Source organism: Candida tropicalis (assembly GCF_000006335.3).
Source record: "Candida tropicalis MYA-3404 genomic scaffold supercont3.5, whole genome shotgun sequence".
Lineage (NCBI taxonomy): Eukaryota > Fungi > Ascomycota > Pichiomycetes > Serinales > Debaryomycetaceae > Candida > Candida tropicalis.
In genome coordinates this window covers 1,188,398-1,205,377 of record NW_003020057.1, presented here as the reverse complement: position 1 = coordinate 1,205,377, position 16,980 = coordinate 1,188,398, and the positions used below count along the sequence as shown (strand labels likewise).

The window sequence follows — 16,980 nt, the reverse complement described above, 5'->3', positions numbered from 1 at the left end:
TATGTATATAATGAAATTGATTTCTTTTTCTGTTTGGATAGTTATGTCATAGAGTGGTGTATTATACTTGATCGACATATTTAGTGTAACATTCTAATATGAAATCAATAATGAAAACAAAAAAGAATAATTATTCCTACTGGATTACTTCCTCGTTACGTTAATATAATTTGATTGCGGTTGGTTTTTGTTCATTATTTGCCACCTGCATCGTTCTATCCCTCTAGAAAAGATGGTAGTATTGGAATTTGATCTGGTATATGTAATTAAGAAGCTTTTGTCACCTTTGAGTATGAACAACGATAGTATATTTCTCAATACCAAATCTTAAATCAGAAGGGTCTAATGAATGATTGTAATTTTGATATGTGTGGCCATTGATGTAAAAGGTTACATTGGTCATAATATTAAAGTTAAGTTTTGGTATTTCCTTGATAGGATATAAATTGTGTGCATATTGAAATTTAACTAATTTTTTTTTTTGGTGCAATTTTTTTACGAAATTGCACATTAAATTAGTAATAGAATAATATAATTGATGTAATATCAATTGTACCACTTTAAGAGTCAACATTTATTTATTTCTCTAGTCGATGTATAAACATTATCATAGTTTTTATTGGGTTATTATCTTTTTGTACACAGAGTACCCCTGGGTGGAGGGTGGATGTATTGTGCCGTTTGTGGAACAAGAACAAGAACAAGAACAGGGCAGGCAAACAAAAAAACCCTTTATGTGTCAATTTTCAATGTAATGAGTGGAAAAGGCAGAAAAAATTTTTTCTCCCTAGTGTAACCGAGAGAAGAAGCCACTCGAGTAAACAAACAAAACTGTGACGATGATGTAGGCAGCCACAAGTAGTATTGGTGTTAGTAGTAGTAGTGGTAGTGATAGATAATTACAACCTGATCGCTCTTCTTTTGATCACTATGTGTAACCTTAGTAAGAAAAATATACATGGAAAGATGCTTGGAACTACATAAGCATTGTAAATTAGTATTATCCTGCACATAACCCCTATAGTTTAATTAGACAACAATAAAAAATTAATTTACTAACATAAAGGGTCAAAGAGAGAAAAGACAGTGAGAAGCAAAAAAAAAAAAAAAAATAAAGAGGACACACAGAAAGAAAGAAAGAAAGAAAGAAAGAAAGAGGAATTTGTTGTTCTCTGAAAAAAAAAAAGAAAACAAGAAAAATTCTTACAACCAAAGTTACAGACAACCAACCGATAGACAACCAATCTGTTGATCATCACCATCATCATAATCATCATCATCAATTATTATTCACACACACACACATATATATATATATAAACACACATAGACAATGAGAAGTATTAAATCAGTTGTTGTTGGAGATGGTGGAGTTGGTAAAACTTGTTTATTAATCTCTTATACCACCAATACTTTCCCAAATGATTATATTCCAACTGTTTTCGACAATTATTCTGCTTCCGTCATGATTGATGGTGAACCTATCAAATTAGGTTTATGGGATACCGCTGGTCAATCAGAATACGATCGATTAAGACCGTTATCTTATCCTCAAACAGAAATATTTTTATGTTGTTTTTCAGTGATAAGTCCTGATTCTTTTCATAATGTTAAATCAAAATGGATACCTGAAATCTTACATCATTGTCCAAAAGATATCTTAATTTTATTAATTGGTACCAAAATCGATTTAAGAGATGATTTACATGTATTGGATGAATTGACTGCTCGTAATTTAAAACCAATCTCATATGATCAAGGTAATAAATTGGCTAAAGAAATTGGCGCAATAAGATATATGGAATGTTCCGCTGCTACTCAAGTTGGCGTTAAAGAAATCTTTGATTATGCTATAAGAGCAGTATTAGATCCTCCAAATACAAATAAAAATGAATATATCACCGATAGTGTACCTGGTATGGGAGTTAATAATAATGCTTATAATAAAAATAATACTTCATCAGAAAAAAACTATGGTGCTACTACTGGTAACAGTGGAAGTGCTGTAACTAAAAAGAGAAAAGTTAGAAAAGCTAAGAAATGTACCATATTGTGAGGAAATGATAAATCAAAAAAAAGGAGATCACACGACATTAATCACCAATATTTAATAATTTGAGATTATTAATTGTTATTTTTTGATTGATAATAGAGGTATATACATGATGATGATAATGATGAAACAAAAAGAAGAAGAATCTGTTATTCATAAAGATATATACACATATCAATTTCCATTCAATTTCCTGTTTGTTTATTATATTCTGTACAGTAGTTTACCATTTGCATTTCCCATTTAATTGCAAAAACATTAAATCCTCCATATACACTCATACACATATATAACCATTTTTCCATTCTTGATGTATTTTTTTTTATAAGACCCTTTTTTTATTCATTTAGTTTGAACTATTATTATTATTATTATTATTATCATTATTATTTAGTTTGTAGTTTATTTTTGTTTTATATTGTTCAATCTTTACATTTTGCTTGACTTTGTTTTTGTATAATGAATTGTGGAGATCAATATATATATATATATATGTCTATTTGAAGAGAGCAGCTCTTGAAGGATGAACATTAGGTGGAGGAGTAGACTTTGAAGTTGTAGATGACTTTGATTTGGATTTACTATCTTGAACTCTTTTCTTTCTTTCTTCATAAACTTTTTCATTCTTTTCTTTTAATTTAGCTAATCTATTTTCTGAATTACCACCACCACCAACAGTTAATTCAACATTAATTTTTCTACCTCTTAATTCACTATGATGCATTCGTAAAGCTAATTCCATTTTACTTTGAATTTCTTGATTTTCATTATCAAATTCTAAAAATGCAATACCTTTATCTTGTCTAATTCTAATTCTATCAGGATTACTATTTTTAAAATGGGAAATTAATTCAACTTGTTTAATATCATAAGGTAAATTACCTACAAATAAAATAAATCTTGGTCCTTTACCTCCATTAACTCCTTTACCTTTTTTACCTCTTCTTGTTTTTCTCTTCTTTTTAGGTTGATCTGATGATTCATCTGTTGTATTAGTTGCTGATGATGATGATGATGATGATTGTTCTTGTTCTTCTTCAAGTTTTCTTTTCTTTTGTAATTTTTCTTCTTTTTCTGCATCTCTTTCATCTTTTGATTTACGGAATTGAAGTGCTTTTCTTTCTTTCTTAGAAAGTTTAGCCGTTGTCGGTGTTTCTGTTATTGCTGTTGTTTTTGTTGTTGATGTTGGTTCTGACATTGTCGTTATTTATAATTGGTTGACGATGATGATGATGATGATCAGAGAGATGAGGTAAATCTAATAATTGTCAAAATAAAAGCGATGACTTGTAACGAGTGAGACAGCAAAAAAAAAAAAATTCTTCTTCTTCTTCTTTAAAAGTTGAAATGAGAATAAGAACGTGTACACAGAAGAAAAGAGGAAAAAAATTATCAATAAAGTGTAAATATCAATTTTCATTTAAAAAATCCATCAATCTGTTAAATTTAATTTAAATTACATGAATATTTCACCAACTAGACATAATAATAATAATAATCAAAAACAACAACAACAATATAGACCACTAACATCATCATTGTCTAATCTTAGTCAAACAAGATCAAGACTGCCTTCAAGATCAGTATCTCCTTTTCCTTATAGATCAAGATCAAATGAAAGATCTATTACCAATACATCATCATCATCATCAACAATAACAACATCGACTTCAGGAATAACACAGGGGAATAAGTTTCAAGATCATGATCATCCTAGATTAATCACTCGTCATCAATTATCTAATATGATTAAAGAACAAGATAAAAGAGGTAGAAGTCGATCAAGAGAAAAGAAAATTAATCATCATGATTTATCAAATACAATTGATTCAAATAATACTATAAGTTTAATGGGGTTTAATATTTCAAATAAATAAATAAAATGAATAAAGCTCACTAAGGAGTGTGTGTGTGTGTGTATGTACTACGTCGTGTTTTTAGTTTCTAGTTTGTATTATTAATATATATATAAGTGAGTTGGTTATTTATTCAATTATTTATAATTTATCTAATAATTTAGCATGTTCTTTAATTAATTCTTCATGTTTAGATCTTAATTCAGTATAAGCTTGAGATACTTTTTGTAATTTATCTTCAAGTTCTTTATTATTATCATTATTATTAGAAGATGATCCATTTTCAACTTTTTTAACTGTTGAATTTATATTTGAAAGATTTTTAAATTCTAATTCTTCCATTTGTTTATTATTTAACCAATTTTCAAAATCATCATCATTCTTTTTATTATTAGATGTTTGAATTTTACCTGGAATATCTAACATTAATTGATGATCTTCTGGATTTGTACTAGCTAATACTCTTTTAAAATTAGGAATCATTCTATGTTTTTTATCTTTATTATTATTATTTTTAGTTGTTGTTGTTGTGGTATCATTAATTGATAAATCAAATCCATTTGGTACTGTATCTACTGCAATGAAAGAAATTGAAGAATTACAAGCATTAAATGATTTAACAACTTGTTTAGTAACAATATCTGAAACAAATACTCTACCTTGAGAATCTCCAGATATTATATTAGTACCATCTAATGAAATTTCCAATTTAGTAACTAATATTTGTTTACCTTCATTTTGTTGTTGTTGTTGTTGATGAGGAACAAAAGTGTTTTTCAAATTTGGATCTTGATCTAAAGTTATAATTTTATTCATACCTCCAATACTTTCTAAAACCGAAGTATGAGGATTTATTTGATATAATGGTATTGTTCTAATCAAACCATTTGATAAACCAACATACAATGCTCTATTTGAAGGATCTTTAGTTATACATTCAACAGAATCAGGTAAAATAAATGTAGTTAATAAAGATTTAGTCATAATATCATAAATTCTAACAGTGTTATCTTTTGAAGTAGTATATAATTTTAAATCATTTAAAATTTCAACATCATTTAAAATTAAATCAGTTAATGGTAATGTATTATCAGTAATTTGCCAATATGGTTTAACAATATTATTATTATTACTATCATTCTTATCAGATTTATCATTATAAATTGAAATTAATTCATGTAAATTCCAAATTATACATCTTGCATCTTCACCACCAGTAATTAAAAATGTTCCACATTTAGAACTTTTAATAACGGTTATTCCTTGATAATGAGCTTCTTTAACACATAATAAATTACCTGAATTTAATTCCCATATATATAATTTCCCACTTTTTGATCCACCTACTAATAACCAAGGAACTCTATAATTACTTTTATTATACAATTCATCATCATTATTATTATTAATTGATGATATAGGATGATTAATTAAATTCAAACAAGTTAATGCTTCAGGTACAGGTATACGTTGATCAATACTTTCTTTACCAAATGAATAAACATTAATTAATGCTTTATTAGGAACACAACAAAATATTCTTTCACCTGATCCAATACCAGTTAAAACAGTACCATTTTTAAATGAATTTGCTTGACGAAATGTTGAATATTGTTTTGATGTATGAATTGATGTAATATATCCATAGGATTCTTGACTATGTTTATCATTTGGATCCCCTTCTCCAATATAAAATACTACTTCATCCATGATTGGTAAGTTAGTTAGTTGGTTGGTTGATGATGTATTGTTAAAAAGATGAATAGATGAGATGAGATAATGAAAAAAAAAAGAAAATTCATGCAAGAAAAAAAAACAAAATTCCACGATGGATTGAAGTCGCAGTAAAAAAGATAGGAATATTCGTCGTGGTGGTAATGGTGGTGATGGTCGTGGTGGTGCGCCCTAGATGGTACCAATGATCGTGTTAATGTACAAGCAGTTGGGTCCGTCTAATCAAGGGTTGCCACTTTTGTTTTGGTTTTTCTTTTCTATAGACAACACAGAAAAATTTTCCAGTATGCTTTTTTTTTTTTATTTCAGCCAACCCTTTAACCAACTTTTAGTTAAATAGAGATAAATCATGCCAGTTAATTTCTTAACTAGTGTTGTATTTGATGGACCTGAGGTTATTCCATATTGGAAACAAATTAAAGAATATGGACCTATAGTAGGACCAATATTATTAACTCTTGGAGGATTAAAATATTATTCTCATGGAGCTACAAATACTTGGGATCGTGATATGCATGGGAAAGTATTTATGATAACCGGAGGTACTAGTGGTATTGGTGCAGAAATTGTTTATGAATTAGGTAAAAGAGGAGCACAATTAATATTATTAACTAGAAGAACAAATGATCAATGGATAGCTGAATATATTGAAGATTTAAGAGATAAAACAAATAATGGATTAATTTATGCTGAAGAATGTGATTTAAATTCATTATATTCAATTAGAAAATTTGCTACTAAATGGTTAGATAATACCCCACCTAGAAGATTAGATGGAGTTATTTGTTGTGCAGCCGAATGTATTCCAAAAGGTGGATTAAAACAATTTACAATTGATGGAATTGAAAAACAAATGGGTATTAATTATTTGGCCCATTTCCATTTATTAACTTTATTGGGTCCTTCATTAAGAGTACAACCACCAGATAGGGATGTTAGAGTGTTAATTGCTACTTGTTCATCACAAAATTTAGGTGATGTTGAATTGGAAGATTTATTATGGGAAAATAAAGAATATCCTAAAAATCAACCATGGAAAATATATGGAAGTTCTAAATTATTATTGGGATTATTTGCTAAAGAATATCAACGACAATTAATGGCATATGAAAGAAAAGATCAAACACCATGTAATGTTCGTATTAATATGGTTAACCCAGGACTTGTTAGAACGCCATCAACAAGAAGATTTATATCAATGGGTAGTATATGGGGGTTATTTTTATATTTAATTATGTTTCCAATTTGGTGGTTATTTCTTAAAAGTGTTACACAAGGAGCACAATCATTTTATTTTGCATTATTTGCACCTATATTTATGAAAATTGAAGGAGGAAATATTATTCAAGAATGTAAAATTATGACAAAAGCAAGAAAAGAATATACTGATGAAGAATTACAAGTGAAAATATTTAAACAAACAGAAGAATTGATTAAAAAAATTGAAATGAAATCAGCTATTGAACGTAAAAGACATGAAAATTCAAGTAAATCAAAACAAGAAAAGAAGAAAGAATTGGATAGAAAGAAAGATATTAATATTAAACCAGAAACTCCTGAAGAATTGGAATATAAATTAAATACATTAAGAAACCAAATTGGTATTGGTATTGGTAATGGTAATAATGGTGATCCTAATGAAATGCCATTATTTCCCGATGATGAAGCATTAAAGAGTGTTGGTAATAGTGGTAGTGGTAAAAGTACTGCAATTAAGCAAAAATCAAATAAAACCAAAAGGAAATCTAAAAAAGTATAGGTAATATATTAACAACTTCTTGGGCTTAAAATAAGAAATATCTCTAGTGCCGTAAGGTTACTTGGTTATAGTTGCGGCAAATATTGATTTGTTTCTGTAGGCAATTTTGGAGAGAATGTTCCGTTCCCCTCTTCTTTGTCATCCTCCGCTGAGTGAGATCTGGATCTGGACTGCGCACTACCAGATGGGAGTAGATTCGAGTTATCCCGGGTATTGTTGTACGAGTGATTAAGACAATAAATAAAGATGGCATTCTACTACTACAAAGTAGAAGAAAAAAAGTGGAGACTATTATAGTATAACGCATGATATGGTACATATTGCCTAATGGTTATATATATATATATATATATATATATATATAAGACCAAATGGATGAGAATTGTATGTTAGCGGGTAGTCTAAAAGCGGATATGAAACAAAGGGGGAATATAAGCAACAATAGAGGATAGTTGAATGTGGTTGCCCCCCATTTTTTGTTTTATTAGTTCATTTGTTGAACTGCTCGTCAACTTGAAGTATCATCATCATGATAGTAGTGATAGAAGTGTAGTAAAGATAATTACTAATTTACCAGTAATTTGATTGGTTAATTATTACGTCGGATAAGTTGTCGCGGTTATTCACAGTACATTATCACCGTGGAAAACGAGAAAAAAAAAGATAACACAAGTACACGACTAGTTAATCTCGTGTTGTTTTTGGTGAGAGAGCTTATCACAAACAAATTAGAAATTAGAAAAACTCATCAGCGAAAAACAATGATGATTACTCACTTTAATAAAATTAACATTAACATTAACATTGAAATCATAATCAGAATCAAAATCAAAATCAACGCTAATGAAAAAAATTTTTTTTACAACCGATTATCAAAGCAAACACAACACTAAAAATTAAATTAAATTTAATTTAATATTAGTGGTTTTTTACTCTTCTTACTCTTTAAATCCATATTGGTTGATTCATTGATACTTGTTCATCAATATTCATCCTCCTCCTCCTCCTCCTCCTGTCCATAGATCACATTCATCGCTTTTTAGATCATTGTGCATTAAATTGGGGCAATTAACTTTTTAACATTTTCTTCTTTTTTTTCGTTCCCATCTTTCTATTCCAACGACCCTTTTTTGTCCACAGAGAAGGTAGACAAAAAAAAACTCAGCAACGAAAGAAAAAAACTCAACGATATATTTACAACCAATTTACCGCCAATCTGATAACCAACAAGCTATTATCATTATTATATTACTACACACTGCCTATAAACCATGACTACTGATACTAATCAACAGCAACAGCAACAACAACAACAACCCATTTCTTCATTAACTAAATTATTACATGAATCTTCTTCAACACTAACTACTCCGGTCCTATCGAAAAATCCATCAGAAGTTTCTTTGAATTCTCAACATGTTAAATCGTCTACTGTTTCTGGTGTTAACTCCACTATAAATTCACCACTTTCTGAAAACAACAACAACAACGGTAACGATAACTCATCAGCAGGTATCAACATAGCTTCATCAAAACCAAAACCTCCAGCAATAGACACATCTGGCTCTACTAATAATGGACCTCATATAATACATGGTTTTGATCCTTCTCCTTCTCCTTCTCCAAATACAAAACCTTTCCCAAGCACCAACACATCTTCATCTTTCACCCCAACTTCTCCATTTACAAGACAATCTTCAAACTCTTTTTCAAGCAATCATGCTTTTCAAAACCCTGCTAGATCAACTATAGCCAGTCCAAGAAATATTAGAAATAATTCAGTTAGTCATTCTTCATTTTTCATGGGTGGTGAAAGTTTATCTACTTCAATTCCTTATTCTGCTCCTGGTGGAAGAGGTAATTCAACCAGTCATAATGGTAATTCCAATGGTAATTCTACTTCTTCAAATGGTTCTCAACTTCCTTTACAACGTGAAGGTTCATTTTCTTCTTTAAATACTAATGATAGTGCTGGTAATTATTCAACTTCACATATTCCAAATTTACCAAATGGTCAACCTATCAATTCTATTCATTTCCAATCACCCCAAGTCAATGCTTCAAGTATTGATTCTAGATTTGTTGTTTCCAAACAAAGAGTTGCTCAAGCCCATGCTCAAGCACAAGCTGCTCAATTGAGCAGTTCACAAAGATCAGGCTCTCAAACTGGATTATCATATTTGTTTTCATCTAAAAATAAACCGGCAGTTAAAAGGGATTCTGTCACTGATTTGGGTTCATTTTATAATAATTCTTATCAAGATAGGGATCCAACTTTACCTGGCTCTTCTCCAAACTCATTATCTTCGGCAGAATCAAACTTATCATTTAGCGCCAATAGTAGTGCACCAACAAGACACAATTCTATGGCTAATTTAAAGAGATTTTTCAAAAAATCGACTCCTACTGCTCAATCACAACCAGTTCAAGTCCTGAATTTATCTTCATCATTAAGATCTGCTAGTTCAAGTTCTCATATTAATGCCATGAATATTCCAGGTAATAAGAATTCAAATAATGGGTTCAATTCTCCTTCTTCATTTAGTGCTACTACTTCAAATGCTTCTTATTCTCAATCTCCAGGAAGTATCACTAATAATAGTTCTATACAAACCTCATCATCAGTAAGTCGTAATTCTACTTTACAAAATAAAATCAACTATCAAGAAAGACGCCAATCTGTTCTGGGGATTGTTAATGGATCTCAACAATTGCCATTCTCAAAAAGATACAGTAAAGCTGGTGAAGATTTGGGTGCTGGTGCAGGTGGTTCAGTTAAATTACTTACTAGACTTTCTGATAACACAACATTTGCTGTTAAAGAATTCCGTGCCAAATATCAAAATGAATCTAAACGTGATTATGCCAAAAAGATTACCGGTGAATATTGTATTGGATCTACTTTAAAACATCCAAATATTATTGAAACTGTTGAAATTTGTTATGAAAATGAACGTATTTATCAAGTTATGGAATATTGTGATTATGATTTATTTGCTATTGTTATGTCTAATAAGATGTCTCGTGAGGAAATAAATTGTTGTTTTAAACAAATATTAGCTGGTGTTCATTATTTACATTCTATGGGTTTAGCCCATCGTGATTTAAAATTAGATAATTGTGTTATTGATAAAAGAGGTATTGTTAAAATTATTGATTTTGGATCAGCAGTAGTTTTTTCATATCCATTTACCAAGACATTAATTGAAGCACAAGGTGTTGTTGGTTCAGATCCTTATTTGGCTCCCGAAGTTTGTGTGTTTAATAAATATGATCCAAGACCAGTTGATGTTTGGTCGGCTGCTATTATTTATTGTTGTATGATGTTGAAGAAATTTCCATGGAAAGTTCCAAAATTATCTGATTCAAGTTTTAAATTATTTGCTAGTAGAGGTGAATTTATTCCAATTTCTGAAATGTTGAAGAAGACCCCTAATGATATTGTGGAAAAATCAAATAGTAATGGAAGTGGAAGTGGAAGTGGAAATGGCCTTAGTAATTTACAAGACATTAGTGAAGCTTTAGAAGAAGAAATTACTGCTACTCCAAAGGCAGCAAAAGAAACACCAAAACAAGATAGTAAATCATCACCAGCTGCTTCTACACCTAATGGTAAAGATCATACATCAAGTGAGACTGGTGCTAATAGGTTATTATTGGCATTACCAGAAGATTGTCGAAATGTCATTGGACGTATGGTTGAATTGGCACCTGCATGTCGTATTACAATTGATGAAGTTTTCAATGATCCTTGGTTAAGTTCAGTTTCAATGTGTACTGTTGAAGAAACTTACACTGGATCAAATGTATATGAAGTTGTTAAATGTGAAGATCATGAACATACACAAGTTGATCAATCAAAAGCACATATTGCCGCTTTTGAAAAGAATAAAAAGAAATAATCTTAATATTCTGTATTAATAGACACCGTTTCCAACAAAAAAAAGCAAAACAAAACAAAACTGATATCCGAACTCAGGGTATGAATTCAAGATATCAACTTTTTTTTATTTTCTTTATAGTATTTTGCATATTTTTTTTTATTATTATTACTGAATAAATATTATGATATTATCATTGTTATAAAAATAACGTATGCAATATTTTTCTTCTTTTTCATATCTTCTTTTCTATATACATGAACACTTTTTATTTAGGAGAATATTTAATCTATGGAACAACAGTAATACCGACTTGTTTGGCCGTACTAATGATGGAACCAACAATAGCTTTCATATCGACATTTTTATGTCTATCATCAGTTTTTTTAATATTAGCAATTTCCCAAACATGTTTTAAAGAAACTTGACCAACAGGTTCTTTTAAACCAACACCACCACCTTTTTCAATACCAGCAGCTTTTAATAATAACCAAGAAGTAGGAGGAGATTTCATTTCAAAAGTAAATGTACGATCAGGTTTAACTTGAATAACAACAGGAATTGGTATTGGTCCATTATAAATTGATGAACGAGCATTAAATTCTTTACAGAAATCAATAGCTTTAACACCTTTTGAACCTAATGCTGGACCAACTGGTGGTGCTGGTGCGGCTTTACCTGCTTCAACTACTAATTTAACTAATGCACCTTTTGTAGCCATGATTATGAAATGATCTATCTATTTATCCAGGAGCGGATGTATGAATGTATGTATTTAATTTCTGATATTGGAATGAAATTTTTTTTTTCTTTTCTTTCTTCCTTTTTCTCTCTTTCTCTCACTCAATTGGAGTTTGTCTCTTTAACAAGTGAGAAAGAAATATTGAAACACACACGACTTGTTTGATGATACCTGAAAAAAAAAAATTCAAACCAAAAAAAAAATGAGAGTGATGATGATGATGTATTAGTATCAGTATATTACTATTGATATATTAAGGATAATATAATAAAGATGAGTAAATCGCTTCCATTAAATTCAAGAGCCAAAACTACCGCATTAAAACAACCACGTGAATTATTTACATATTCACGAGATATAGAAGGGAATTATCATTATGAAAATGCAGAAAGGGAAGCAATGTCATATTATTATTTACCTGATTCATATATAGATTATGGAATTGATTTACAATCAGGATATTCTAAATTTAAACAAATTCCAGAAGAAGCAAACACTAAAAGTTTTAAATATTTATTAAAAGCTATACAAAATTATGAAATTAAACAAAATAAAAAAATCACAAGTGATATAATTACATTTAGAGGAATTATGACTAGAATAATGAATATACCTTATAATTTAACTGATCCATTAGATCTTTATATTGTTGTATTTGATGGACAAATTTTTATTGATTTTGATAATGAATTAGAAATGAATCGTAAAATTGAACAAGAACAAAGATTAAAACAAACAAATACACCTGAAAAATATGAATATATTAAAAAATGTCAATATTCAGGTTATAAATTTGAAACTATTTCAACTATTTCAAAACCTTGGAGTGAAGTTAGTAGATCAACTATTGAATCACGTAATAAGAAAGTAGTTAATAATTATGAACAATATCTTTCTGTTATTAGAACAGGAATTGGACAAGTTAAATTAACATTAGCTGGAGAAATTGATTGTTGTTGGGATTATTTACCTGATGATGGTAATGGTAATGGTAATAAAGAATCAACTAAAAATTTAAATCATTATGTTGAATTGAAAACAAGTAGAATTATTGAAAATAATATTCAATTAATAAATTTTGAAAAAAAATTATTTAAAACTTGGTGTCAATGTTTTTTAATGGGAGTTGGTAAAATAATTTATGGATTTAGAGATGATAATTTATTCTTAAAAAATGTTGAAATTTATAATACTGAAGAAATCCCAATATTAATTAAAAATAATCCTTTAACTGATCCAAATCCAAAAACTGGCGAATCTTCAAAAATCGGTAAGAAAATCAATTGTACAAATGCTTTAAAATGGTATGGTGCTGTTGTTGAATGGTTAAATGATTCAATTGATAAAAATAATGAAAATAAAAGTTATCGTTTAAAATATGATCCTGTTAGAAAATCTTTTACACTTGATGAAACAAATGATGAAATTAATTCAAAATTAAGAAATGGTGATTTATTAACTAATGAATTTGTTGAATGGAGACAAAGTTTAAATAAGTAATTCATAGTAATATATAGATATAGATATAGATATAGATATATAGATGTATGTCACGTTGAAATGGATCACGTTATTATAACTCACGAGTGGTGTTCACATGATCTCGTATAATTCGCAGATTTCGGTATTAAAAATTACACAAATGGTAAAAAGGGGAGAAGAAGAAGACGATGAAGATGAAGATGAAGAAGAGGAGAAGAAAGAAACTTTCTTATTTTAACTGACAGTTTATAATCATGGTCGTGTATATGCACACAACGAATCAAATGTGTCTAGACCGTAATTTGATTAATAATAACTAGATGAGAGAATATTTTGTACACTATGAGATTTAGATTATGCCGTCAGGAGGGGGGGGGGGTGGATGTACAATTGATGAAGAAACGATATTACATGGCAAAACTTGTTGGCGGGTAAGTAGATGAGTTATTGTACGATAGATTGCTGTTATTAATGGTAGTTTGCTGGATGGGCTTATACTTATAATTGCTGAATATATATAAATTAAGTTAAGAATGTATCACAAATGACAATACCATTTGGATGAGGTGATTAACAATAATTATTCATTGAAGATCACGCCGAGACTTGATTTTGATGAACAGATGAATAACTTTAACGGGCTTTGTTTAATTTACAACTGATAAATGGAATAACGGGTGTGTGTGCGCGTGCGACTTGAAATTTAGTATGCTAATAAAAAAATTAGAGATAAACCGAGGAACAAACAAAGAACAGAAAAAAAAAATAAATTACTTCTTTTGGTTGCTAATACCGCAAGACAAGCTGGAATTGTTCCCCAGAAAAAAAATAATAATATCACAGCAATTGAAATTAACCAATGACGGCATAGTTATAACTAATACAAATTTTTGTCTAGACAAGCAACCTTATAATATAATACAACCAATAAGGTGTTAATTAATATTAACATAATGCTTATTAATCAATTGTCGAACTGGATCTCTGTAATTACAATAAGGCTTGTAAGATACTACTCCACAATTGTCAAGACCAGACCTCCGTGATGATACTTGGAATGATTGTAAAAAACCACATGAAAAATGATCCTCACGCGCGCACGCACACACATCCACACCCACAAAGTGAAAAGTAGAAATTTATCCTTGTTATTTTTCCATTACAGTAGACAACCCCCGCCTAAACTTCTTTTGTTGTTTGTAAAAGGAAAAAAAAAATGGCAACCCACTTTTAAAATTTCAAAGTATAAATACCCCCGTGAATTCTACCAAATAAAAATCAATTGATTACTAAAAAGTTTCTCCTCTTATTCTTTAATTTTTTTTCTTTTTAGTTGTCATATTTTTATATTTAATTTTTATATAATTGTCTAACAACAATCTCATATCATAATGGCTCCAACTTTTACCAATTCAAATGGTCAACCAATCCCAGAACCATTCGCCACTCAAAGAGTAGGTCAACATGGTCCATTGTTATTACAAGATTTCAACTTGATTGATTCCTTGGCTCATTTCGATAGAGAAAGAATCCCAGAAAGAGTTGTTCATGCTAAAGGTTCTGGTGCTTATGGTGTTTTTGAAGTTACTGATGATATCACTGACATTTGTGCTGCTAAATTTTTAGACACTGTTGGTAAAAAAACTAGAATTTTCACTAGATTCTCTACTGTTGGTGGTGAAGCAGGTTCTGCTGATACTGCTAGAGATCCAAGAGGTTTTGCTACTAAATTTTATACCGAGGAAGGTAATTTGGATTTAGTTTATAACAATACCCCAGTTTTCTTTATTAGAGATCCATCTAAATTCCCACATTTTATTCATACTCAAAAGAGAAATCCAGAAACTCATTTGAAAGATGCTAATATGTTTTGGGATTATTTGACCAGTAATGAAGAATCCAATCATCAAGTTATGATTTTATTTTCTGATAGAGGTACTCCAGCTTCTTATAGAGAAATGAATGGTTATTCTGGTCACACTTATAAATGGTCCAACAAGAAGGGTGAATGGCATTATGTTCAAGTTCATTTCATTACTGATCAAGGCAACAAGACTTTAACCAATGAAGAAGCTGGTTCTTTGGCTGGTTCCAATCCTGATTATGCTCAAGAAGATTTGTTTAAAAACATTGCTGCTGGTAATTACCCATCTTGGACTTGTTATATTCAAACCATGACTGAAGCTCAAGCTAAAGAAGCTGATTTTTCGGTTTTTGATTTAACCAAAGTTTGGCCACATGGCAAATATCCATTGAGAAGATTTGGTAAATTTACTTTGAATGAAAATCCAAAGAATTATTTTGCTGAAGTTGAACAAGCTGCTTTCTCACCAGCTCATACTGTTCCATACATGGAACCATCTGCTGATCCAGTCTTGCAATCCAGATTATTTTCATATTCTGATACTCACAGACACAGATTGGGTACTAACTATACTCAAATTCCAGTCAATTGTCCGGTTACTGGAGCTGTTTTCAACCCACATATGAGAGATGGTGCCATGAATGTTAATGGTAACTTGGGTAGCCATCCAAACTATTTGGCATCTGACAAGCCAATTGAATTTAAACAATTTTCCCTTCAAGAAGATCAAGAAGTTTGGCATGGTGCTGCTACTCCATTCCACTGGAAAGCCACTCCAGCTGATTTCAAACAATCCCAAGAATTGTGGAAAGTTTTAAAGAGATATCCAAATCAACAAGAACATTTGGCACACAATGTTGCTGTTCATGCATCTGCTGCTGATGCTCCAATTCAAGACAAAGTTATTGCTTATTTTGCTAAAGTTTCACCAGAATTGTCCAACCTTATTAAAAAGGAAATTTTGGAATTATCTCCAAGAAAATAAGTTGATTTGATATTAACATTATTATGAGGTGCAAATATTCTTAAACTGAGTGAGTTTCTTTTATTAATTTTCTTTTGATATTTATAGTTTTGTAATTTTTTTTTTCTTTCAAATAAATGGAGAATTATTCTATTGTGGATTTACTGTTGATGTAGTAGTTTATTGTTTGATCTCTGTTGAAGACGAGTGGTGATGGTGATGGTATTAATGATGATGATGATTCATGTGAATCATTGTTGGGTTCCAAGGAAGTGCGTAATTAAACCAGAATTATTGAGGTGGTTTGTTGTTATTCACGCGCCCGGTTATCCGAATGACTACCACGACCGGTACCACCACCTCTGGTACCACCACGACTTAATGCCCGATTGAGGAGAAAAGAACAAATAAAAAAAAAAAAATCTATTGTTTTAAATTTTAGCCATCTTGCGCGCCAAAATAAAATAAAAAAAAAAATTTTTTAGCTCAAAAAAAAAAAAAAAAAAAAATTTTTTTTCTCTCACTCATTTTACTCACTGAAAATAATGAAAACTAAAAGATTCATCATCCTTCATCATCTACAATCAATATTTTCAAAATTACTATAATAAGACACATATTACAGAAGTATAGCGATCTATAACA

The 16,980-nt window shown here is 29.9% G+C and overlaps 9 protein-coding genes across 9 annotated transcripts; 6 read left to right on the top strand and 3 right to left on the bottom strand. All coding sequences in view use genetic code 12, as the record gives it.

The window, feature by feature from the left end:
* Positions 1-1,333: 1,333 nt before the first annotated feature.
* On the top strand, positions 1,334-2,056 carry RAC1 (Rho family GTPase; the record flags this gene model as incomplete). Its single annotated transcript, XM_002549868.1, has 1 exon — positions 1,334-2,056. One exon carries the CDS (start codon positions 1,334-1,336, stop codon positions 2,054-2,056), a length of 723 nt encoding a protein of 240 aa, XP_002549914.1.
* Positions 2,057-2,549: 493 nt separating this feature from the next.
* NOP6 (Nop6p) lies at positions 2,550-3,251 on the bottom strand (the record flags this gene model as incomplete). Its single annotated transcript, XM_002549867.1, has 1 exon — positions 2,550-3,251. The coding sequence occupies one exon, from the start codon at positions 3,249-3,251 to the stop codon at positions 2,550-2,552; it is 702 nt and encodes a 233-aa protein (XP_002549913.1).
* A 262-nt stretch (positions 3,252-3,513) lies between these two features.
* CTRG_04209 (uncharacterized protein) lies at positions 3,514-3,930 on the top strand (the record flags this gene model as incomplete). Its single annotated transcript, XM_002549866.1, has 1 exon — positions 3,514-3,930. One exon carries the CDS (start codon positions 3,514-3,516, stop codon positions 3,928-3,930), a length of 417 nt encoding a protein of 138 aa, XP_002549912.1.
* A 120-nt stretch (positions 3,931-4,050) lies between these two features.
* Positions 4,051-5,619, bottom strand: CTRG_04208 (uncharacterized protein; the record flags this gene model as incomplete). Its single annotated transcript, XM_002549865.1, has 1 exon — positions 4,051-5,619. The coding sequence occupies one exon, from the start codon at positions 5,617-5,619 to the stop codon at positions 4,051-4,053; it is 1,569 nt and encodes a 522-aa protein (XP_002549911.1).
* Positions 5,620-5,992: 373 nt separating this feature from the next.
* Positions 5,993-7,402, top strand: CTRG_04207 (putative oxidoreductase; the record flags this gene model as incomplete). Its single annotated transcript, XM_002549864.1, has 1 exon — positions 5,993-7,402. The coding sequence occupies one exon, from the start codon at positions 5,993-5,995 to the stop codon at positions 7,400-7,402; it is 1,410 nt and encodes a 469-aa protein (XP_002549910.1).
* Positions 7,403-8,673: 1,271 nt separating this feature from the next.
* Positions 8,674-11,304, top strand: NPR1 (serine/threonine protein kinase; the record flags this gene model as incomplete). Its single annotated transcript, XM_002549863.1, has 1 exon — positions 8,674-11,304. The coding sequence occupies one exon, from the start codon at positions 8,674-8,676 to the stop codon at positions 11,302-11,304; it is 2,631 nt and encodes an 876-aa protein (XP_002549909.1).
* A 268-nt stretch (positions 11,305-11,572) lies between these two features.
* On the bottom strand, positions 11,573-12,004 carry MRPL19 (mitochondrial 54S ribosomal protein uL11m; the record flags this gene model as incomplete). The annotated part of the gene is made up of 1 exon (XM_002549862.1): positions 11,573-12,004. One exon carries the CDS (start codon positions 12,002-12,004, stop codon positions 11,573-11,575), a length of 432 nt encoding a protein of 143 aa, XP_002549908.1.
* Positions 12,005-12,298: 294 nt separating this feature from the next.
* On the top strand, positions 12,299-13,525 carry CTRG_04204 (decapping nuclease; the record flags this gene model as incomplete). The annotated part of the gene is made up of 1 exon (XM_002549861.1): positions 12,299-13,525. The coding sequence occupies one exon, from the start codon at positions 12,299-12,301 to the stop codon at positions 13,523-13,525; it is 1,227 nt and encodes a 408-aa protein (XP_002549907.1).
* Positions 13,526-14,898: 1,373 nt separating this feature from the next.
* CAT1 (catalase A) lies at positions 14,899-16,356 on the top strand (the record flags this gene model as incomplete). Its single annotated transcript, XM_002549860.1, has 1 exon — positions 14,899-16,356. The coding sequence occupies one exon, from the start codon at positions 14,899-14,901 to the stop codon at positions 16,354-16,356; it is 1,458 nt and encodes a 485-aa protein (XP_002549906.1).
* Positions 16,357-16,980: the final 624 nt, after the last annotated feature.